At 48.4% G+C, this 23,821-nt stretch overlaps 1 protein-coding gene across 1 annotated transcript in view; it reads left to right on the forward strand.

Moving 5' to 3' along the window:
• The first annotated feature begins 1,823 nt into the window (after nt 1-1,823).
• The window catches only part of LOC119455667 (mediator of RNA polymerase II transcription subunit 1-like), a 227,269-nt gene continuing 205,271 nt past the window's right edge, over nt 1,824-23,821 (forward strand). Inside the window, exon 1 of the mRNA XM_037717086.2 lies at nt 1,824-1,856. Coding sequence (XP_037573014.1) covers nt 1,839-1,856 — 18 coding nt within the window. The 5' untranslated portion in view covers nt 1,824-1,838. The remainder of the gene's footprint in view (nt 1,857-23,821) is intronic.

Below are 23,821 nucleotides of genomic sequence, written 5' to 3' on the forward strand. Positions count from 1 at the left end.
AGGCCGTTCCCTTCCGGTCGGTAGGCTGTTGAAAAGTGCAGCTCAACGTTATGTAGACGCATGAACCGCTTGAACTCTGTCGACTCAAAGGCTGACCCATGGTCAGAGAGGCAGTGGTCAGGTGCACCATAGCAGTAAAATACTTTATGCAAAGTATGAATAACTTCGCGTGCCGAGGTTGACGAAACGGCTGCTGGAGCAATAAAGCGAGTCGCAAGATCAATCACGTTCAGTATGTACCGTGATGAGTTGCTGGGAGGCATAGTTATGTGGTCGGTAGCAATGCTTGAGAATGGAACATCTGAAGTGGGCATTTTGCCAAGAAAACCAACACTTCTTGAGGTTGGACGGTTATATTGCTGGCAGCACTGGCAGGATGACACGTAGCTTTTGACTGCTTTTTCCATATCTGGCCATCAGTAGCGGTCTTGCACTTTGTGTAAAGTCCGCTTAACGTCGAAGTGACCTGCACCATCATGTAGTGCCTGGAGAATGGCGGGGCGCAATGACAATGGCGCAATGACAATGGCGCTACGACAGCGTAGGTTTCTGCCGGTGTCCGATGATATAGAATGTTGTCGACTAGATTGAACTCGGCTGGGGCATCGCCATCAGCAAGGCTTTGAAGAATTGCGCTGCATTCAGGGTCTTTTTCTTGAGCGGTAGCCAGTGTTTGGGCGGAGTGTGTGACTGCACACGAGACAAATGGTCAGCTACAACATTCTGCCGTGCAGGCAGAATGTTGTAGCTGCAGAATGTTGTAGCTGTCCATTTGACGTTTGTCTGTCTCTGACAGAGAAGTCAAATTCAACCAAGTCCATGAGCATGGACGTAAATCTACGAGATGGTTTCACACACTTGGTCAAGCAAGCAACAGTCCAGTTATCTGTAACTAGGACGAACTTCATTCCGATTAGATACTGACGAAATTTCACTGTTATCGCCCAATGTACTGCGATGCCTTCCCACACGTTACTGTGAAGCTTGCGTTCATCTAGTGTCAGGGATCGGCTAGCATAGGCAATAACACGTTCTTTGCCATCCTGAAATTGTGACAACACTGCTCCTATGGCTTCACCAGAAGCATCAGTGGTTACTGTTGTTGCTGCAGATTGATTGAAATGAACAAGTAGTGGTGGCTCTGCGAGGGCTGAGCGAATAGTCTGGAAGGCACTTTCACATTCTGGGGACCACAGAAATGTGGACGACTTGACAAGGGCTTGAAGAGGGGCTACCACTTTAGCGAAACCCTTGATGAATCGACGGTAAAAGCTGGCTGTCTGTATCCAGGAAAGGACTTCCTTTTGGTTTCGAGCGAGTTGCGATACGGCACATGGCAGCTGCTCTTTCTGGATCCAGGCGATGGCCTTCGCTTGATATGATGAACCCAAGAAATTTGATGGAAGCGAGACCGAACGAACATTTGTCAAGTGAGGCCTTAAGTCCACTGGCATGCAGCAACTGGAGGGCTTCTTGCATACGATCTGCGAATGTGGCAAGTGACTCTGCGCAGCTGCCATGCACAGCTGAACAGCTGACAGAGCAACGGCAGTGGCTACAGCTCGAAATCAATTGTGGAGCCAGGAGAAGCCAAGGTTCTGCTTTGTTACGAAAATGATGAAAACTCTCAAATAAGCTTTCCAAGAAATCCTACAAAATGTGCACGTTGCAGATTTAAACTGTACTTAAAGGAAATATTTACTTTGCTTGCATAATAACGCTAGATTTTTTTTTGACGCTCATACGAAACTAGTGTTAAGAGGTAAACCTGAAGGAAGCTGGCGCCGGAGAAGCTTCCGCTGTTCAAGGTCAAAAAGAAAGAGGGCGCCGCAATCGCCATGTCTCATGGAGGCGAGGTAAGTCCATTTTTATACCGACCAATCTATTTTAGTGCTCAGCGTTGTCATAACGTGATTTTGAAATGGGATTACTGCATCAAAGTCTTCTATGAGTGATTCCCTTTCGTTCTAATAACAAAACCCAACCGGGACGAAACATTTCCATTGAAATGTTTCAATTTCAAAGTGGCCGATTCGAGGGATGTACACGTACCGCGGAGGGAGGGGGTAAAGGGGGAAGAGAGTTGGTCCTGTTTTCAATGGTGTCCGCCGCTGCTCACGAGGAAAATATTCGCCTGCCTCAGCCGCCATTTCGTTGCCTGGCGAAAATTTGGCGCTCGAAAGCTCTAATCCTGCGTTTGGAGCGCTTTGGCGCACACCGTGGGCCCTAGCTGTTTATAAACACTCTCATGAAAAGAGGGCTTTATCTCGGCGCTGAATTTCAAGGCCTCGCCGGCCTTAGCCTTGAAAGCGTGTTTTCTTTTGTGGTTGTTTTTACTTGTATCTCTCCGCGCACCGCTCATCTTTGTGCGTTGCTTTTTTTCTCCGCGCGATGCGTCCCGCCTTGAGGAGCGGGTTCGTCGCGTCGAGTGGAAGTTTCGCTACGCTGTAGCTTCGGCTGTTCGAGCTGTTCTGTCGCGCTTGTTCGCTCGTTTTGTCTCGTAGATTCGTCCTGTTTTATATAACGTTGCCATGTAGCGGCGTTCTCCGCGCGTCTCCTTACGAATATCGGAGCTTTCGAAAACGCTTTGAGAATGGTGCCGGACCATTCCTTACCAGTACCTGTTTTAGTTGTGTGCATTTTCGGCTTACTTCGGGATGCCTGATAGTACAATCCGAAGCGTTTCTGAAAGAAAATAAGCATGGCGTGCGCTGTTCTATATATATAAAAAAAGTACGCTTGTGACGCTCGTGTCAGAGAGATGAAGACGCGACTTGTCTGCTGGGGTGCGGTGTTTCAAAATGTCACTTTAGCAGTAGCACCCTGAGCATTTAGGGTGATGTTATAAAACGACGTGCATACATACCACATTTGTGAAAGTATCCGGCTGAAAGGCCAGACTGGCTTACTGCCGATCGTGTTTTTCGGACGTCAGGCCTGGCGTTGCGGATAGCGCTTGACTCACTGATCGTTCGAACAAATAGCAGTAAAATACGAAATCAGAGGAGTGCTGGCTTAGAGAAGTATAATGGATTGAAGTGTGCCCGTAGCACCGAAGCCCTGTACGATGCTTGTTATTCAGAATAATGCGTTCTGTGTTCACTTTGCGCATGTTTCAGTAGACATTTACTTTGCCCGCCTAATCTAGGTGATGCGGACTAATTCATGTAATGAATTCAGTCTATCGAGTTTGGTCGAAGCCGATTTTCCTTTGTGAGTAATTTGCCGATGTAGAGAACAGGGGGAGGGGGGGGGGGAGAGAAGGCTGGTCCTGAATGACGCTTGCTGGATAACTGCACATTTAATGTAAAGAATAAAGTGTTGCAATAAAAAGGTTATTATTATATATAGCAATAGATTTCATTTCATTGTACTGCTTATGTCATAATGACATCAGAAAGCTGATGTGACGGAGTTATGAATTAATGAAACATTTTAGAAAGTTGATTGGAGAATGAGACTTGATGCTTTCACTGCTAATTTTAGTTTGTGCGTGTTGCCTTTCCACACAGGTATTTCAACGCATGCATTAGAATCCGCGTTTAGAAGCTTTTAAGTGGTTTCAATGCTTGACCAGACAGTGTGATTAAAGTTGCATCTGTAGATGAGTAGAGCTGCTTTTATTAATAGTTCTTTTTGTTGAAAAAGATTTGTGCAGTGAATGTCAGTCATTTATTTATAAAAGAAGTGTTTGTTTATTTGTGAATGCCTTCCACCTAAGTCTGTCAAGTTCTGACAACTAGGTTTCTGTTCTTGGCATTGTTACTTTATGTCACAGAGCTGAGTACATGTATGCGTCATCCATACAGATATATCATTGAAAACGACTCGACAGTGAGAAGTGGCCATATATCTTCGTAATGCTCTTGCCAAATGCTTTGGAGTACTTACTGCTTTTATGGGAAAAGGGCTGTTGAGTCAGTCTTTTGTGCTGTCAGCAACCATTGAAGTTGACTTATCTTTATTTCATTGCTTAGTAAAGAGTGAGACTTGAGTGCGGTTTTATTAATTATAGCCTTCAATCTCTTTGGCGCTTGTGTGGGTGAGTGGATCTGCTGTGCATATTCTTTTCCAAAGAATACTTGTCTCAAGTTTAACTGAGTAAAGCAGCCAGCTATCAATACTGCATTACACTTACAGATGTATATTGGCATTGGAGGCCTCGACTTGTGGCATTTTCATGCAGTGTCATATTCATAGGCTTCTATATGCATTGTAAATAGGTTGTAAATATTGTTTTCTTTCCCCCCTCAATTTTGTAACAATATAGCACTGTTGGTACATTGGATACAAAAAATATTTATGGAAGTGATACAAGAAATTGTACGTTGCAGTTGCAGTATCATGGAATATCAGAGAGCAAAGCAAAGCCAGAAGTCAAAGTATTCACAGAAAACTCAAGAAATTTGTATTCCACTATGCCTGAAGACAGATTTTTTTCTTCTTTTTGCAATGCAAAAAGCTTATTTGGACATTACGTGGGGGGGTAACAGTTGATACAATCCAGTGCAAACAAACATATCTTCAAGCCAGCCTATCAAAAAGCGTCCTATTTACAATCTATATTAGAAAAATGAACAAAATAATCACCAGAAGTGAACTGAATTAGTTGCATTCATTTACATGAGGAACAGCACGGTTACATCAACTTACAACAAAAGATCACAGCAAGGTTGCAATAATTTTCCGATGCTTTAATGAAAATCAAAATACACTAATATGTATGTATACAATTTCTTAATTTCTGAACGTTTCATGAAGTGCATTATTGAATGTATCATTGTCAGTCAGTTATTTCGACTATATTTCTATAAAGATGGTTCCATTCCAAAATGGCTAAGTGAAGGAATGAAAACTTCAATAGGTTAATATGTGCAAACGGAAGTTTGACCTGACAGGCATGGACAATTTGTGGGAATTTCTTTTGGGTGGGTAAGATGTGTACGTGTGAGGAGGAGTTAGAGCGGTGATAAAGCTGATGGAAGAAAGTTAACCGAGGTATCATCCTTCTAGTCTGCGTTAAAATGAGTCTATTGTCGTTTCTTTATTTTGGTGATGCTTGAAAGTTGGGAGTAGTTACCTATGATAAATTGCACTGCCTTGTTTTGCAATGATTCCAATTTGTTAATAAGGTGCGCCTGGTGTGGGCTTCAGATAAATGAAGCATACTCAAGTTTTGAGCGAACTATGGCAGTATGTGCAAGAAGCTTTGTATCACTGTTAGCCTTATGAAGCATACAATGAATGAAGGCAAGGGTTTTACACGTCGCAGACACAATACAATCCACATGATAATTCCAGGACGAAGTAGAAGAAGAATGGATGGCTAAATATTTTTTAAATTCCAGTTTCTAAACATTAACTGTTTAGTGTGTATTTGTGCATCGTAATTTCACTGCGAGTGCCAAATCTCATAAGCTTGTTTATATTTACGCACGTTTGCCAGAATGAGCACCACCTTCCAATTATGCTTAAATGATTTTGTAATTTACAACAATTAGCATTATTTTTTATGTGGCGATACAAGGCACAGTTGTCGGCACCCTACCTTTTCAACCTTGTCTTTCAACCGTAAGCTAAGATTGAAAAGAGCTTCAGTTGCCAGTGAAGATAAAAGTGCCACCAATATTATCAATGGTAAGCTAGACATGAAGGGCTGGCTTTAAACAGCCAGCTATCGCCCATAATTTGTACAAATTTTAGAATGCTTCGTCGTTTTTTCGCAATACAATAATTACATTCTTTGATATTTCTGTGTTGTACTTCATTTGCAGCATGCTTTTGATGATCGTCTGCATTGTGGAGATCATAAGGAATTTATCCTTACGATCTACACAGTCCTTCAGGGATAGCAATGTTTCTGAAGCAATTAAGTTGGCATAACAATGTAGACTTTTATCACGTGTCGAACCTGGTGAAATTATCAGCTGGTTCAATGACAAGAGTGTTGGAGAAGAGATCATGTGGGTGAACTCTGTGCTCCTTTCGAAGATTTCTTTTTGCCTGTCTTGTGGAATTTGTGCTAGGTTACGCACTCATCGTTTAGCAATTGGCATAAGTAATGTTTGTTTCATCATTGTACAACAATTAATAGCATTTGTCCTCATTTCTGTTGACATTGAATACTGAAAGTATGCTGGAACTTTCACAAAATATGAAAAACATGGGAACATGGTTTTTACAAAAATCACCGATAGCATAGTCTAGCAGCTAGTCAGGTATCAGGCAATGTAAATGGAATCCTTAATGATTGCCACCATAAGTACACCATTGTTCTTCTCTTATGGACTAATGCAGCTTAAATGATACTTTATTTTTAGTGTCTCGTTAACCTGTGAAGCCCTTAGCTAAATTTATTAATTTTTATGAGAACAGTAATACTTGAATTGCACTTCAAAGCATTTCTTTGTGCTGAAAACAGCTAAAAATAGTCACGCTGTATGCTGCCCAAAGGGGAAATTTGTGGGCTTGTTACGAAAAGCATAAATGAATGTACAGTGCACGATTGTGGTGTTGTATAATTTTTGATCACTGTATGCCATTTGGTTTGGAATGTGCACCGCCTTGCATCTTACGGAAACTTGTAAAACATGTAGTATTGCCAGTGTGAACCTTCCAGTTCGTGCACTTGAATGAATGCAGCTAGCCATGTTAGTTTTTTTGGTGTCTTCAGCCTAGTCAGAAATGTTCGTTTTGAAATGAGAGTTGGTAACATGCCGAGAAGTTGCTTTGAGTAACTTTGCTCGAATTCAAGGTCCAGATTTTTTTTTTTTCCCAAGCATCTCAATTTTCAATCTCCATGCTGGTGTGTTACGATATTGTGACACCAGGCCAAAAGGGGTCAGTTCAGCAGTATCAAAAGTAATAGGACCATCTAACAAGAGATGCATTTGAAGGTTGTGTTGTTCCAAGAGAGAAAGGGGGCATGATTATTTATTATCCTGCTGGTGTCTAATTCAATTTGAGTTGGCCCATTTTGTTAGCTATGTGTCCCCTCTTATTGATCCCATTTAGTATTACTGTATGAAGGTGTAGTGCAAACACTCTTGGCATTTAGTTCTTTGTTCTGTCTCGTAATGTTCTATTATTTTAGAGGCTGAACTATATTTATGGTGTGAGAGGAGAGGAGGAATGTGTGTCGGGCCTGCCTGCTGGGTTTTTTAAGATGTCTAGGCGCCTTCTGTGGTGCAACGCAAACTTGAGATATGCTGCTTGGAGTGGTCTTCGTTATGAAGGGGCAGTGCATGGTGTAGTACTATGTTGGGAGAGTTGGTGCATAGCTAATCCGACGTACTGTGGTGCAAAGTAAAAAAAGAAAAAAAGAGGGAAGAGGCAGAAAGGGTACACTTTCTGTAAAGTAGAAAGATTTAGCTTTCATTTGTTACATGTTAACTCTACCAATAGAGAGACAACAATCCTCATAGTTGCATATATTCTTATTTCCTTCTTGAGTGTATGGCTGCTTTTGTCCATTTCCATATCCCCCTGTAACCAGAGAGAATGTATTCAGAATCTCTACTCGATCTTATCACACTGCATGGGCATTGTTCATGTATCACACCACACGCACTCGAAGACACACGCAGGTTGTGTGAAACACACACAGGGCCATCTACTGATGATGATTTTGGTTTCCATACAATGGCGTATACCTACAGCAGGGGTTGGCCAAGAAGTGAGCGTGTGCATATCATTCCAGCGCCGACTAGCTCTTTAAGATGATTGCTCTTTGTTTTGATTATGATTTTCATAGTGTGGCCCATACCCACAATGGGGGATCAACCAAAAAAGCGTGTTTGCGTTTGGTTATTATTATGGTAATGATTATACCCATACAATGGTACATAACCACAGAGAGGTGGCGGGGGAGGGGGGGTCGGCCAAGTAGCGGGTGGTACATATTGTGCTAACGGCAACTAGCTTTTCGAGATAATTGCCCTGTGTTGATGACGGTAATTTCCATACTTTGGCCTATACACACAACGGGCATCGACCAAGAAGTGGCCGGTATATATAAAATAATTAAGAAATACAAAACAAAAATCGAGTGGCGATATTGTGGTAAATGCGTGAGAAATACGTTAGCATTACGGCGCATCCCTTTGAGGTCCTGGATCCATGATTTAAGCCGCGTTCACCGTAAGTGTCTGTGCAGTCTTCGTCATACCCCCCCCTGCCTTGAAAAAAACCAATATCAGCTCCTGGTCTACACTGTTATAGAAGCAGCACTTGGTGCACACGCAAGTGCACCAAGAAATGAAAGGCATACCATAGAGAAAATTGGCACTGCACATGTTAGAGATGAGCCTGCTTGATCCAAGGGCTGGTTGTGGGCATTTCAACAGTTTGGTACCAAGCGGTGACATTCGTTGGTTTAATCACGAGGATAAAAATTCATTTTGTCCACAATGACATTGAATTTGCTATGTGGCCGAGGCACAACCTACTGTTGGTGGTTCTAAAAGATCAATGACATGTTTCTTGATAGAGAGTGGTCTCTGCTCTACCCATCTTGGCAGTGGAATAGAGCGTACTGCTAAGGGCCTCGATGAAGAAGATCAAAACATGTAGCGCTACTATTGTTTTACGGGGTTCACTGGCTCCTGCCTGTGCACAAAAATATGTCTGAATCACTTCCATACAGTTCTGCAGGCATCTTAATGCATAATCACTTCCGAGTTAATTTCGAAAGGGATTGAAAGAAATGTACAACGTGATGTATGAGGGGTCTCGGAGGATACACAACTGAAACTCGTTCTTGTTCTTGTGAAAGCGAACAAAACGGTCGCTATATATGTATATATAGCGACCGTTTTGTTCGCTTTCATGATTTCTGTACGCTCTCTATGTTTTTACAGTATCAATCTACCGTCCCACCTCACGCAGTACTCCAAATGAGAGCCCGCGAGCAATCTGTACATAAATAATATCGAATCGCTCGATGCAAAACCTTGCGAAGTGCCGCGTTCGAGAAATTTCCAACACGTCGTCTCGGAAGCGCTGCATGTGGTCGAGGCCGCCGCCGTTCGTCGCGCACAGCGTCCACGATTCGATCGACGGCTGGTTGGCGACGCGAGGTTCGCGTGCATCATGATTCGGCCGGCGAGTTATGTAAACGAAGCCACGTAATCGCCGCTCGCCTTTCTGCCGCGCGCGCTGTTTGTTTGCCGCGTTGGGCAACGTGCGGCGGAAAGCGGCTGCCCCATTTGCGTAATTGCGCGTCGCCGCGCGTTTCCTTCGCCACAGGTGTGATTTGGCCCGCCGCCATTGTGTAACGCTTGTGCCGCTGAATGCCTTTAGAGGAGTAAAAATGGATACGGCGCTGGTCTCTGTGTTTGTCTTGTGCAAGCCGCGTCGTGTGCGTGTAAACTGATTGCGGTCGGGCCACACCCGAAGCTGAAATAACGCGTTTGTCGAGTGCCGCGGTGCTTGGTAAAGTGGTCGGAAAGAAAGAAGATGAAATCTGTGGAGCAACGATCTCTACCCATCAACGTCTCCTGTGGGCTTTATCGGACAGTGAAAGCATACGGTTCCGGACTTCCGCGGTTTTTTTTTTTTTTTTTCTTCATTTCCTTTTTCTTCTTGTTTAGACGAATAGCTTTCTTTGGATCTTTCGCCCGTTTTCGTGGTCGTTGGTTGGACTTTCACCGGCGATACAAAGGCGTCGATGCAAGGGCGCGTGCCGAGTGGCGAGGCGCCTTCGTCGCCGAACGATAACTATATTATAGCTTTTAAGGCGCACTTTCTGTCTACCTATACTAAATATACCGCTGCACATTTCCTGGTTGACGGCCCTGTTCTCTGCGGAATTACCCAATGAAACAAGCGCCACCTGAATATTCTCACTACAAATACGCCGTCAAGGGCATCATTGGCTTCTGAGCGAGTTCGGCTATTTGCCTTCGTTGACATCCGTCGTCGCCGGTTCGGGCACGATATCACTTTCATTTTGTGTGACTGTATTGTTCGAACCTCATTATCGACCGGATAAAGCGGGTCGGCAGTAATTTCCCCAGGTGTTCGGCCACGTGATTTCATATATCAACGTATTACCGCGATAATGACGAAAATACGGTTTTGAAATGATACCTAATCAATACAAACTGATTTAATGTTTCTCTTCAGTGTCATAGCCAATGAAATTGTATAGATTCAGTCTTTGGCCCTTTTAGAACACAATGTAGCCCTTCTTTATTGACAACTAATTAACCAAGCACGAGGAGGCGCCATCACAATACATGACGTCACGGCGAGCTAGCCCGTGAACTTCAAAGCGGCGTCCCCATGTGTCTCTCGTTATTGCGCCTTTTCTAGCTTATCAAACCACTTCTCAAGGTGAGATTGTTTTTTATTGTAGTTGGGTAATTTACTAATACAGCTTAAAGAATTTCACTATTTGGTGTGTCTTTAGGCATTCGAGCTTCACGCTATCAAACAATCCAACTTGCTCTTGTGTTGTCATGGTACATGCTCCAAAAAATAAAGAACGAACTTTATTTCAGCAGAAAGATCGCTGATGGCCCGGCGTACGTATCTACGGGCCACATTAATTAAAAAAAAAACTTTACGTGCAGGATAATTACGGTAGGTGACACTGCCGCTACTGGATTCAAGTCAGTTTGCCACAGCACCACCACGGACACGAACGGCACTAAGGGTTAGGAAATATCGTGATTTGCAGCTGTTCAGGTCACGCCCCGTGGCGTTTCGTTTAAACTAGCCGCCGTTACGGTTTGTCGTGTAATTGTAAAGTGTGAAGTGCGGGGCTAGGGTCCTTTTAGCGAACCTTATGTGCCCTGAATTATGCTGCACGTCGAATGAAGTTCGTCAGATGAATTCCTAACCCTGATCGGCTCAGACTTATACGGTCTAGTCTAGTTGCACGTAGAGTCGTGCAGCAATTCTTTTTTTCTCCAGTGGTGGTGGTGTCTTAACCACGGTGTAACACCGCGTTACCGTGTTTACACCGTGTTACATGTGTTAACAGCCGACGCAGTAGGCTGGCTGTGCAGATAATAGTTCGCGCTTTAAACCATGACATCACGTGCGCGGCCCGACACTGCCAGTTCACACACACACACACACACACACACGCACACGCACACGCACACACACACACACGCACACACACACACACGCACACACACACACACACACACACACGCACACGCACACACACACACACACAAAAAGGGGGGGGGGGGGGGGCACGATAGGCGTTGTCTGCTTGGCCCATTGAAATGAGTAGTCTTTGGGCCTGTTTTCGTGACGTCAGCCGTCCAAGTGCGCCGGCCTTTTCCTATCTGCAACACATGCAGATATGCGTGTTTCGGGGCCGCGTGTCCACGCATAGTTATATGCGCTCACTGCTGCAAATTTTCTAATGACTACGCTCTAAATATAAAGCCGGGCCTCCCAGACGCAGTGGGCGTTATGTTTTTATCTTGTTTTGTTGCCGTTAGTTACTTTTCTTTGTGCATTCTATTTATTACCATCGACACAGTTGCAAGTATTATCAATTCCTGAAAAGGCATATGAATGCGGGAGCATTGCGTGCACTCTCAGTACACTAGAGGATTTGCTTGCCTATGCATTCCTTGTAAATATTTTTTTATTATTTGATTACGGTAGAACATTGCGTACTAATTTATGCTATCTGTCCTCCTCTTCGGCGCTCTCACTTTCTTCGCCCGCCTACGAGACCTCCTTCGGACACCGTTTGTGTATATGTACGCACGTGGGTTCGATTTGTCTTCATTGTTAATCGTAGTTGTGAGTCTTCATTAATCGTAGTTGTGAGTCGCTCTCTCTCTCTCTCTCTCTCTCTCCACGAGCGGTATGTGTTGTTCTGGCGTGCGTCGGTATACCTCGAAGGTTCAGGCGACTGTGATTGCGCATAAATTGTAACTAATGGTATAAGAGTGGATATAAATATACATGGGATTCGCGACGTTCAGAACTGCGCGTCGTGACTTCGCATGCTTTCAGTTACCTTCACGCCTACGTACCCCTGCAGGAACAAGCGGCTTTATGCGCAATATTTGGGTGCCTGCCGGGCCAAAAAGAAAAGCAAAAACTTGGCCGCCGTTTGGTATGTTGTCCTCGTGATACTCAATCATGGATGTACAGTTCTGCGTTGCAAAGGTTATACAATCTCGACGTGTGCATTTGCATCTCTAACCCTGGCACGTTTTGACCGCGTGTCGCCGGTAAAGGATTCTTGGCAGTCTTCTCGCGAGACGTCGCATTTGCCGCTGGTCGTTGACTCGTTGCTTGCGCGCCGCGTGCGGTGCCAAGGCTTTTGCGCGTTGTGTCAGCAGCCCTCGCGCGCTTGCGATGCAGATCCGCCGAGCGGGCAAGGATGCGGGGATCGTCCATTTGCGTCCGTGGTGCGATCGCGACTGCTCTCGTCGCCTCGAGGTGCAGCCGCGAATACATGCGCCTCCGCGGTCGGTGGTGGCCGTGGGCTCGAGCTTTCTCATATAGCCTGGGCAGCGCGACGGTAACACGGCCAAAGAAGAGACAAATAGACGGGACAGGCGCTGTACTCGTAGCGCTGCCCAGGCATAGCTATGAATCCGAACCAAGTTGCCCATCGTTCGGTCATTCTGCGGAGCTTTCTCTTGCGGCTATGGTGGAGGGATGGGGAGGAGGCGGGTTGCGCACTGGATTGCGTTGCGCCACCGTCGAGGGTAAACACAGCCTCTGCCAAATTGGCAGCTTTCCACGCGCGGCCGGCAACATATTAAAATGCCGCGTCGCCCGTGGCGGCGTCGTGGAGCCTGCGGCTATCTCGACGGCCGAGCCGCCCACGTCTGGTTCGTAACGCCCGCTTCGCCACCATGCATGCTCGCGGACATGACTGGCGCGCTCTTCGTGTGCGTTGCGCACCTCGGAGGAAGGCGCCGGTTTTGGTGCGCCGAACGCTGGCGGCGGACTTGCGTAGTCATGGTTTGTGGGCAGACCCTTTTCCCACCGGAGGGATTCGGGGGCCGACGTTCGCCGCTTGTCTCCGCGTGTTTTGTTTCCCACCGTTCTTGTGACGCGCTATTCCGAGAAGTGCGCGGATGCTATATAGATTGCCATGGGAGTGCGATTGAAAGCACGAGGGCTTTCTTAGCGGCTACGTCGAGCTAAGGTTGCGGGATCGATTTCAGGTCGCAGCGGCCGCATTTAGATGGGGGCAAGAATGCAGAAACGTTTGTCTGCCGTGCATTTGAAAAACACCGGGTGATGAAAATTAGTCTGTAAGACCCACACGGCGTGCCACATAATCATATAGTGGTTGTGGCACGTAAAACCCAGAAGTTTGTTTTAACCTCTTCCTTGCCTTTTCCCACGAGTACTCTGAACGTTTCTTGCTTATCTCGACCGCTGACCAGTTAGTTAATGCTTCCATCCGCTTTGAATCCCGGCGCTTGTGGAAGGTGGACGTTCGCTGCGGTTCTTGTCGGGAATAGTATGCTCGTGGCGCCACCTTGAGGTAGTGTGTTCAACTAGTTTAAGCAGCCCCTTATTGCATTGAGCGACTACTGTCGTGAACCTGCCAGCAGGAGACATGATATTCGTGGAAGTAGTTTTTGCTCATATTTCTTTCGTTCAGGAGCTCTCAAGCATTCGTAACTCACTCTGCTGGAACACAGCGGCCCAGAAAAATCGCCGTATATATAAATTAGGTTAAATCGCTCATTTAGAGAGTTTTAGCATGCGTGTGAGTTGTATACCTTAAGGCGTATACCTAAGAGCAGCGCTGCATGGTTAGCGACATCTTAATTCGGGCGTTACGCCTCTGCGTATGTTAATTCGCCTATGTCTTTCTCGACTCGCCGACAATGCGTGGAGCGCTCCAGAAACCACGCGCGTGTGTCTGCAAAACTACCTTTGTGCGCTGCACTTTCCAGGACAGTACTTGACATAAAAAGGCATGCCGTAGGAAGCGCGGCCCTGTGGGTCGCATATGTAAAACGTCGTCCTAAAAAAGTACAGTGCCTGAGCAATCCGTAAGGGGCTAACAGCTAACCTGCGTGCCCCAATTATTGCGATAAGGCAATAATTGGGGCACGCAAACAAGGCAATAATAGGGGCTAGCCCCAATTATATCGTCTTGTTTCATGCTGCCACAAGCGATGTACAGTGGCCCCGTATTTCAAAATGCGTGATGGCGGTAAATTCTTTCGGGTGAACGCGAGACTGGTTTCGCTCAGAAGCCGCCCGCTTCAAGCTACGTCGCAGATCTCGCGGATCGAAGAATTGCTGACCGCAGCACCACAATGCAGTCTGGCCTGTCTTCACCGTACCAACGAAGCTATACTCGGGGACAACTTATCTTGGCAGTGAAGCGAAGGCTAGAGGGGGCGGAGCTTCTGCACAATTGTGTTACTCCGCCAAGTAGTGCGGCAGCTCGCAGCTGCTTTCGGTGCCTGTTTCGCTTTTCTTTACACGCTGCATGCGTACGCCCGTTGCCCGCCGTCTTCACAACGTCCGATATAGCCCTGGATGCTCAATAAAATTTGACGAAATATTGGTTTTACCGTTAAAAGTGCCATATCTAGATCTCGTATGTTTGTGAGAAAAAAAAAAAAAAAAACACTGAAGAAGATGAAGGACAAACGACCTGTCTATTCCAGGCCAAGTCTTCGAAGGGGAATTTGCCACAGTGATGGGACGGGAAGGTAGAAGTGCTGAGTTATCCGCTCTGGGATCCCGAGATTAATTACCATTATTATTAATCACTGGATTTGTTACAAGGCTTATGTAGTGAAAAATTAGCGTCTTCCTCGTCATGTAGCGCGCTTCAGGCTAGCTGCTACGTGATCAAGGCTCCACGAGGCAAACGTCATACCTCGCGGATTGGCTTCGAAACTTCCGACAAAGACTGTACGTGGCTCGCTAAGTTGCACACCGAATCGGTGCACACGGAAAACGTGGAAGTAGCCGAGGGCTCGCAATTGCGTTTAGATGTATATAGAGGCGTCGTTGTCGCGTTCAGTGGGACAAGCGGCCGGTAGCTGCAACGCGGCGGCGACTGGTCTTTCGCAACGGCACTCTTCGCTTGGCCACGCCATGATGAGCGTGAAGGGAGCAGCCGGTACTTTGCGGAGGAGAGCGCGGCCACCGCTCGATTTATTTGTTGCGGGGTTTTGCGGCCGATGCTTATATGTCTCTGCGCGCGCGTGGTCGACCACGCAACCCGTGGCACCACCGTGTAAGTGGCCGCGCGTGAGCTCGCTTCGCTGGGTCTGCGTAATATTAATTGGGACTGATTGACTTGATTCGGTCGAGCGGAGGGTGCCCTGCCCGTCCTTCGAATGTCACGGCGCGCACGTCGGATTACTTGGCGGCGGCCTTTGGCTTTCTTGCGCACGCGCCGAGTCTGCATTGCGAGCCCGCTCGGTTTAAAAGCTTTGAAAGCCTCGTGGTTCGCAGTCCCTCTTCGATAATCGGGCAAAGTTATTCAATCGCACACCTGCAGTCCAGTGACGAAGCGAGTAATCCTTAACTGAGAGTTTCGTCTTTATTTGACGAAGCGTTCTCTCTCTCCGTCTATGGTCGGAAGAATAGCGAGGATGCAAATGACAGGATGTGAGAGGATTGTGCACGGTTAGAGGATGTGTCCTGCATCTTTCTAAAGTGCCAGAATGCGTCTGCTGTGCTGTAGATTGTGTTGCCGTCTCTATAAACGCCAATTGTTAAGCGGGTAACGGGCCAGTTCGACTTTACGTATTTCTTTCTTTTTCATTAGATTGAAGATAAAAGAAGTAACGCGAAAATACCCGGTCGAGAGGACCACGGCTAACCTCTCCATTGTTATTCTCTTTCCGCCCCCGGCGCTTCGGAAATTGAAGGGCAACTGGTATGCTAAAAATATCGTCTTAGGTTATCGGGGTTCTTTTGGTTTAACGAAAGGCCACAACGCCTTTATACAGCAGCGGCGGCTTAACATCTGCTGGCCCGACAGTCCTTGACGAGCTTAAAGGTAAAGCTCTCGTTTTCTCGGCTTAAAGAAGGAGTAATCGGACACCGTGCAGTCTGTTAGTATAGTAGCAAGGTTGTGCTACACGCTTGACGCGCGCGTCCGCTCAACCCGCTCTTTGGACAAGAGCCCGAGCACCCAATTAGCCCCGCGATTCGTCAGTCCGTCACGTCCCCAGCCTGCGGCATGGTGGCAGCTCGTGTCACCCGTGCCTTCTGTTTCTCATCTGAAAGCCCGACGCAGGGGCGCGCTGCTGCTGCCGCAACGTGCAGTGCAGCACTCCTCTCGCTGCAGTGCCGCCGAACCGAGGGTGCGAGTCTATTTGCGGAACGTAAATTTGGCGACGCGCCATTTGATCTTGGCCGCGTGACGGGCGCGCATATAAGCCGCCGTCGCATAGCACCGGCGACAAGGAGGACCACCCCTCCTTCCAAAGCTTTATCCACTCCTAGCTGTTCTGGGGAGCGCCTGCTTCTTTATTTCTTCCTTATTATATATTTCGGGCACACGAAGCAGGGAGTGGCAGTGTCAGCCGCGTATACGCTGCTGCTGCTGCGGCGGCGGCACGCGCGACATATATCATCGCGTCCGTCCGCGACCTGTCCGCGCAGCGTTTTATACGATGGGGCCCGCGTTCCACGCACGGCTCCGGTGGGAGCCAGATGATTTCTGCCGCGCTACGCGCGCTGCTCGTGCGCGCGTGCGTGCGTGTATGCATTGCTGCTGCTGCCGCAGCAGCAGCGCACTGCAAAGCACCCCTCCCCGTTCTCTTTCGGCGCGAGGTGGTTGACTGGTCGGCGTCTGCCTACCTGTCTGGGCGCTTGATGGCCAGCTGTGCGCGAACGCTTGCGAAGTCGTCGGCTCGTTTGTGGCGTATACGACGTCGGTCCGCGGGTGGGTGACCGACTGTTGGTCGGCGGCGGCGTTCGCCGCGGCATAAATTAACGCCGGCGTCTCCCCAAAAGAAGCAGCGGGCGCTGGGAGAACGAGAGGGGAATAAAAGGGCGGGCATGTTTACGATCCGAGGACGGATCTGTGTCGCGTGAATCATGGCCCCGCAGTGTGCGTGTGTGCGTGTGTCCCCGGTATACTTGCATTCCACGCCGAACACGGGGGACCCTGCACAAAGAGGGGGTCCGCGGAGGGAGTTTTTGAGGCGTGGGCTCGCTCAGCTAGCCCGCGACGACGACCGCTGGTTGAGAGTGGCGCGCGAGACGAACGCGTGCTGCGGCGTCTGTCACCCGGATGAAGAGAGCGCTGGAAAAGTGGTGGGGGAGGTGGGACGAGACAATTGGCTTCTCCCCCCCTTCCCCGCGCGGCCGTTTGATATGTGCTTTTGCTGGAGCTTTCACTTCGGATGGCTTTCCCACGCGACGCGCTTTTGTCTGTCGGGTCGGGCGGATATGCGGGAGAGAAATCTTATTTACTACGGGGCCTCCCTCTTAGCTTCTAAAGGCCATTCCCTCGTTCCCGCAGCGGCTTTAGGTGACTAGGCTGCTCCGACAGTTCCTATAAGCACTCCGCGCAACTTGAATGGTGACGTCGGTTTTTTGGCGACTCGCAAATCGCCCTTATATCGGCAGAAAACTCCAGCCGGACGCTCTGCACGTGGGAAATGCGACGGACGGGCATTTAGCGGAGGAGTTACGTCAACTACATCCGTTAGCGCTTAATGCGTAGGTAACACCTCGAGTGCGGCCACGGCTACATGCCACCCACGAGTAGTTCAGGAAGACGTGTTATGCGCGGTGTGGCGCAGTACTTTATAAAACGGCGCTTTATTTTATAACAGATCGCCGTTAAGAAACGGAGCCGAGGATGAAACGAGCGAACCGTATGGCTTGGAGTGGGCACTCGGGATTGAGAAGGTGCGTTCGAGCTGGCCGCTCGTGTCACCGAAGCTTCGCCTACCGAGGCCGGTTTACGGTCAAGCGGAGGCGGACCCTGTGTTCCGTGCTAGCGCCCATCTGGCATCAGCGGTGTGAAGTTGTGCGCGCTGGCTTGGGTTTTTTTGGTGTGGCAGCGTAGCCGTTAGTTGTGCGCCCGGTGGGACACTGCGTGAGCCAAGCCAAGCGCAGACCAACTCCTGGCACCCAAAGCGCCGGTGGTTCTCGGCCACTGCGGGCACCAGTCGGCTACACTGCTGCTGCCTTCAGCCAGGGATACACTCCTTGTTCGTCACTGATCAGTGCGTACCTGTCATTTGTCCTTTGAATGTGCGCGGGTCACGGAACTCGAGAAATAGTGAATCTTTGTTTGGGCGTTGTATTCTGGTCGTGACGGCTTTTTTTTTTTTTTCTCTTTTTTTTCGGCGCCGTTTTCTAGTTTAATCATGCCGTAGTCGGCTCGAAACAATGCGTTTCAAAATCACCGCACTGTGCGGCAGTTTTCCTTTATGACAGGAGCATATTGCGGGCGTTCTCGCTGCCTTCTGAAACGGTGTTGCGATGTTATCCTGTCGTACTCGTAGTAACTGAGATTACGACCACCGTCAACTGTATAGTCCTAGTTCGCCCACTGTTGCGCTGTCTAGATCGACTTATTTGGGGGCTGCGGAGCCTTTGTATTGATTTGTCTCCTATGTACTTGGTTGAAGCACGCAATTAGCTTCTAGCGGGGCATGCAGCTAGGACATGTTTTCAGCTGTAGTGGTTATGGATAATTACATGCACCATAGGAAATATTGACGGTGACGGGAATTGTACCCAAGCTTCAAGTGTAGGTCTTGCGGTTCATTGTCGTTTTCCTAAAGTTCTTAAGAGGAAGCTTTAGCTTGGGAGCGCCTATCTAAATACATGAAAACGGAGAAATTGTTTTTCTCATCAGCCATAGCACCAATTTCGATGAGGTCTGTTGCATTTTAGAAGACGTTCTAATCAAATGACTGTTGAAAGCAGATTTTTTTATTTTGGGTTGCCGGTTCTGTTACAAAAAATTGCTTAAAATTGCGAAAAAAAAAAAAAACTCAACTATCAAGTTTACGGTCCTGTAATTCAGCAACTACGATATCACAATTCGTAAACGGTACCTGATAACACTTCTAAAGCGGACAAAATGGATGTATTATGCACTGATATAGTACCACTAAATTGTGAGTAGGAATATTGCAAAACCCTCTTAAATAATGTAATCATAGCGCATAAGCTGTAAATTCATTAATGAAATTTGCCCGCTTTATGTGCTCTGACGAATCCAATTTACATAAAACTGCGATATATGTCTTCGGTGCAGAGTTACGGATTTGTAGACTTCCTTGCGATTTAGTTTAAAGTTGCCTATTTTCTTAATTTTAGTAAAAATATTGCCGGCCCTAAATTAAAATTCTGCTTCCTAGAGTAACTAAAGCTTTCTATCCCGAATGCAACAAAGTTCTTTCAAATTGGTCCAGCGGTTGTCTCATAAAAGCATTCCTGTGTTTTACGTGTACTTCAGTAGCGAAATCGGAGTTGTCCACGAGCTAAAGCTCTTAAAATGGCATGAAATGTGATTTCTTCTTCGGGATACTTCACTGCAAAGTACCTTCGATGGCTAGGATGGCGAGACTGCTATCGTTAGCGTACCGATGTGGCGATGATGCGCTAGCACTTTAGTTAACTTGTTCGTGAAAAGCTACCTGTTAACCATGCAGAAAGCGCGCAGTTAGTTTCATTGAAATGAATGCCTAATGTTGCGTTCCAGCTGTCCTTCGTTGCTCATTTCGTGTGTGTGAGCCCTTCTACGACAAAACTTGTTTGGCATGGATATTGGCAGCCTTTTATGCAGTTGGTTCGTGACGGCGTTTCATGGAATGCCGCCGAACGTCGTTGGAACTCTTGGTTCCGAATTTAGCGCTACGTTGTAAGGACATATGCGGCCCGAATGTGGTTGCAGCCATACGCTGAGCATGACTACATGCGCTTCTGCACTGTGCTTTGGGGCCGCCCCATTTTCGATTCGTCACCATCGAGGATACTATCAGTCGAACAGTAAGGATTTTAGCGCCTAAATCACAATGGCAGAAAGGGAAGGACATAAATAAAAGGACTTGCTCTCGTGCTGTCTCTGTCTTTCCTTTTCTGTGATCGTGTTTCGGGCGTAGCTGAAATCATTACTGTTCTGCATACACCAATAGCCCTGCAGCAAGTAGTACTAGACTAGACTATGAGTCCTGCGTGACGGGATGGCTGGAGCATTGTCTCACGGTAGCGACATCATTGAAGATGTGCCGTTCGTTTTTATTACATCCACTTCGGCTGGCTTAGTCAATCGGTGCTCACTGCATGGCATATCTCCCGAAGCGATTGAAAGAACACGCAGCCCCCTGGTTCGCGCTTCGCCTGGCGAGTTCCTAATTCTGGAATTCCGGAACGGAAGACGATTATGAGTCAGCTCGCGTACGCGATTTATATTACATGTCCGCGGGGCTCTGCACGAACAACGAGGAAGAGGCGGGGGGATGTGGTGAGGGTGGGGTGAATTTCTCTCTCTCTGGTACGCGTAAGTAAGGGTTATGCGAGTCTCATCGTTGGGTCCTCCCGCACTCTCAAAGGCTTTGGGGCAGTGGATAAGAGGGGAACGCGGTGTCCACGGCCAGTATGACTTCGCGGAACGATTCAGCGCGGTGGCCGTGGTGTGGCAGCAGACAGGCCCGGCCGCGGGCTTTCGAGAGGTCGCGTGCTTCTCTCGGATTCGTTCCGGTTACTACGCCTGTAGTCCTTTGAGCACGCTTGCTTTCTCCGATGGCCGAAAGAAGGGGTGGGGGGGGGGGGGGGAGAGTGAGTGGAGAGAGCAGCTAAACGAGCACCCCCCTTCTGCTGCCGGCAATAATGATGCGCGCGCACGAGACTCTCGAAACAAAGGACGGGAAGCCCCTCTCGACGCTCCCTCTTGTGAGAAGATAGTGTAAGCGGGGGCATTCGTTTTAATAGCTGCCTCGAGCGTTGGTTTGGCCGGCCCTCCTCCGGCAGCAAGCAGCGGCAGCCTGTTTGGTGCAACATGGCCGGTGCTGCTCAGCGGCGAGTCGGAGGAGGAGCTGGGAAGAGAACGGCCTGCCATGCCCCCGGTGCTCGAGCGGCTACTCCAGATTGAAGAGCATGAATAATGAACTGTTGCCCCTCTCGGTTTCAGGAACGCATACACGACTTTGGGAACGTGCGCTATCTGCAGGGTGGTTAAACGTCCGATCGAGAACGATGTCTGCGAGAGGGGGCAATAATAGCGACGGTATTAAATGCTGCTCTATGCCGGGGGTCTTTCTACACGCATCACTTGAGGTTATGGGTGGCTGCGTGGCGGATTCGGCTTGACTGTTCGTAGTTTCGCTTTTCTTCGGCGATAATCGTAGTCGCGGAGCTCAAGTATTTCTCTGTGGCGACTCCCTGGGTTCTGTGAGGCGATATACCGCCACTGTTCAAGGCCGCGTCCGTGTGCTGAAACGACTTTTATCTCGCATACGCTGTATTCCTTCTTGAATAGGCTAGCTCGGCCGTGCAGCCTAAAACGTAGCAAACCCGAGGCGAATGACTGTGTGGTCCCGAGAAGGACGAGAATTACAATGTACGGCATATGTCTGTAGAGTGCGGCTGTCGAAAAACAATCATTTTGACTACCCGCACTTGTCACCCAGTGCGGCCCTCAAGGCATCTGAACTGCTCTATATGGCGTTTAAGCTCACCAAGCCGGGCAAGAAAAGAATGTGCTGTTTGTTTCATTCGGCCACTGTAACCTATTGATTGGGCATGTGCGCCTGCGTGCTGCCGTAAGCTGCCTTTCAAGCGGCGCGCCAATACGCTCGCTTCTGTCGCTTTCCACGAGATGGCGGCACAATCGCGGAACTTTTCCTTTCTGGCCTCTCTCTCTCTCTCTCTCTCGCTTTCTCTGACGTCCTCCTCGTTCGTCGTCCCTTCTTTGCTCTCGCTCCGTCTTCTTTTTTTTTTTTCTCCCTTCTTTTCCAACGCTTTCGTCATCGTGTGCCTCCTTCCCCTCCCTGCCCGTATCTTTCTCCCTTGCTTTCTTGCCCGCCGGGTCGTCGAACTCCTTTCATCCGCTTCGCCTCTCTCTCTCCCTCTCTGCTCGCTCTCCTCCTCCTTCCTCCAGCCAACACTACCACCTCGTGGTGTGTTTTGCCCTCTCGCTTTGGACGAACGAGACGCCCGGCGGCGAGGACTCCTCATGCGCCTGGCCAGCCAGCCGTGGCGCTGCGTGCCACTGCTGCTGCTGCTGTGGCAATCGCGTTTGTTAGCCCTGCCCGTGGTTTGTAGCCAACCTCGTCACCTTCACCTTTCACCTCAGGGCGTTCCTCTTCACTTTTTTTTTTTTTTCTTTTCGCACCTCTCTTCTACTTCTTATTGGCTGAGCACTCAGCCGGGATGTTGTCAGCCAGCTTTGTGCACCTGACTGAACCTGAAGCGCTTACCTTTTTTTTTCTCTTGCCTTTGGCACGTCGGTGTTTACATCGTTTTAGTGTTTGTGAACGCGTTCTGGCTTCACGAATAGCAATAGTGCAAAAAAAAAAAAATGCAATGCGCCGCAGGCTTTCATTGAAAGTGTAAGCTCCTTACACCACCTTATTCAGTATAGACAATCGTGGGTACTGGTGGTGGCTACGATAGGCAGGAAGGAGTTGGTGAATGCCGGCGATGACGGGCAGTCAAAGCAGTTCGGTGGCTCCGCCGTTACTCGTTCTGGTAAAAGGGTTCTGGGATTACCTCCCAAGTTCGTCCAGCACATACGTGGCTGTCGACACACCGAAAAAAGTAATAACTGACTAGGGCCCTCTTTGTCGATGCTGCCAGATATGACAGTGGGGATAAGTTCGCTGTCTCAGTTGTAGACGCCGAGGGCAACCTGGTTAATGCAGCTTCTGTCTACACTAAGTTTGCCCATGTGGCGGAGGAAGCGGCGATCGCTCTGGCTTTTCACAGCGCGAAGTTCCCCCTATCGTCTTCTCGGACTCACGCACAGCAGTTAGATTCTTCTCGGCCGCCCTCGTGTCTGAACCAGGCGAACAATATTGTGAACAAAACATTTCAAAGAACTCGGGAGAGCAGGAGGAGGATACCACATCTTGTGGTTCCCAGCCCATCTAGATGGCTCAGTTAACCCGCTCGGATGTAATCCTAACGAGCAGGCCCACCGGATAGCGCGCGATTTCACGCACCGGGCTGTCGCGGCTAGCCAGGCTCGGAACGAGGTCAGCATCCACAAAGGTCCATTATGTACTTTCCACGAAATTGTTTCCCATTATCGTCTCGGCAGGAGGACATTGCCCCCCCCCCCCCCCCCCCCCAATTGAACAAACCTCAGGCTAGCACACTCAGACTTCTGCAAACCCGTTCGTATCCCACTCCTCGGTCCCTTAACAGGATAGACCCTGACCACTCACAGTCGTGCCCCACATGTGGTCATGACTCATGTTATTTTGATCACATGCTCTGGTTGTCACCCATCACGAAAGTACAATGGGAGGAATCCCTCAAGAGCAGCAATCTTCACATTCAACTCCAGGCTGTCCAGAGGGCCCACGACATCGCGACGGGACTTCGTCTCCCGGTCCCATCGTGGGCGGAGCCTTCGGCTCCCCTAGATCTCAGTTCCTCAGGACTTTAAGTTCTTGTCATGTCATGACGCCGGTAATGCCCGTAACGTCTTGCTCTCGGGTTATTAGGAGTAGGCATAGTTGGAGCGACCTTCATGCACCAGGCCATTATCGCGCTCTGTCAAACAGTGTGAACACGCCTTAGTCGTGCGCCGGGTGAGGGTGGGTAGAATGGGTGGCCATTCTATTCACACTCGCCGAAATACGTAACAGCAGCAGCGCTGGTAGCGGTACCTTGTGGCGCTGTGCTTAACCAGAAGTTCTGATTGTCT

Source organism: Dermacentor silvarum, chromosome 6, assembly GCF_013339745.2.
Source record: "Dermacentor silvarum isolate Dsil-2018 chromosome 6, BIME_Dsil_1.4, whole genome shotgun sequence".
Classification (NCBI taxonomy): Eukaryota; Metazoa; Arthropoda; class Arachnida; order Ixodida; family Ixodidae; genus Dermacentor; species Dermacentor silvarum.